Genomic DNA, 976 nt, shown 5'->3' with positions numbered 1-976 from the left:
TTGCTTCAACAGAAATTTTTTAGTTATTCAATGGAGGCGACTGATGATATGTCGACTCATATTTCCAAAGTAACAAATTTGGGAATGAGACTGAAGCAATCAGGGGAACCAGTAACCGATAATATGGTTATGACGAAAATATTAATGACTTTACCTGATATGTATAATCATTTTTACAGTGCCTGGGACTCTATCCCAGCAGTTGATAAAACAATTAATTTGAAGAATCAAGGCTACAACAAAGAAATTTGTCAGTGATGGAAAATCAAAAATCAATAGCACTAATGGCAAATAATCCAAAGAAGGATTGGAAATCTGGAAATAAAGCTACCAGAAAACCAGGTAATTGTTATTTTTGTAAATTACCAGGGCATTGGAAAAGTCAATGCAGAAAATACTTAAAAAATCAAGAAAATAAGAAAACACACGGAGAAACAAGTAAAAGTGATGATGGCAATGCATTTATTACTGGAACAGTGAGTACAAACGATAGTGAGGAGAGTTGGTTACTTGACTCAGGAGCATCCGATCATATGTGCGGTAAAATAAATTGGTTTTATAACTACGTATTATTTGACGAACCAATTCAAGTAAGAATAGGCGATGGTTCAATTTTGTTAGCAAAAGGAAAAGGTAATATAAAAATATTATCATTTGAGAACAATAAATGGAATAATAATTATTTATTAGACGTATTATATGTGCCGGAATTAAAATACAATTTATTCTCATGTTGTACAGCATTAGATAAGGGTTTAACGCTTTCATCAGATAAAAATAAGTGTATGTTTTCAAGAAACGGGCAAATAGTCTGTACAGGTGAGCGACAAGGAAAACTATTTAAATTAGAGTTCAAAGTCATTACGCTCGATAAAGAAGAACCACAGGCAAATATTATTATCAAGGACACGTTACAGTTATGGCATGAAAGGTTGAGTCACCAAAATATAAAGTATGTTAATAATATATTAGAAAA

At 31.9% G+C, this 976-nt stretch overlaps 1 protein-coding gene across 1 annotated transcript in view; it reads left to right on the top strand.

Moving 5' to 3' along the window:
- The first annotated feature begins 257 nt into the window (after positions 1-257).
- LOC107885119 overlaps positions 258-976 on the top strand; it is a 9149-nt gene continuing 8430 nt past the window's right edge. Inside the window, exon 1 of the mRNA XM_016808599.1 lies at positions 258-633. Coding sequence (XP_016664088.1) covers positions 258-633 — 376 coding nt within the window. The remainder of the gene's footprint in view (positions 634-976) is intronic.

The sequence above is a fragment of the Acyrthosiphon pisum genome, unplaced genomic scaffold (assembly GCF_005508785.2).
Source record: "Acyrthosiphon pisum isolate AL4f unplaced genomic scaffold, pea_aphid_22Mar2018_4r6ur Scaffold_88;HRSCAF=451, whole genome shotgun sequence".
Taxonomy (NCBI): Eukaryota; Metazoa; Arthropoda; class Insecta; order Hemiptera; family Aphididae; genus Acyrthosiphon; species Acyrthosiphon pisum.
The sequence above is the reverse complement of the archived record's forward strand: the minus strand, read 5'-3'. Positions and strand labels throughout refer to the sequence as shown.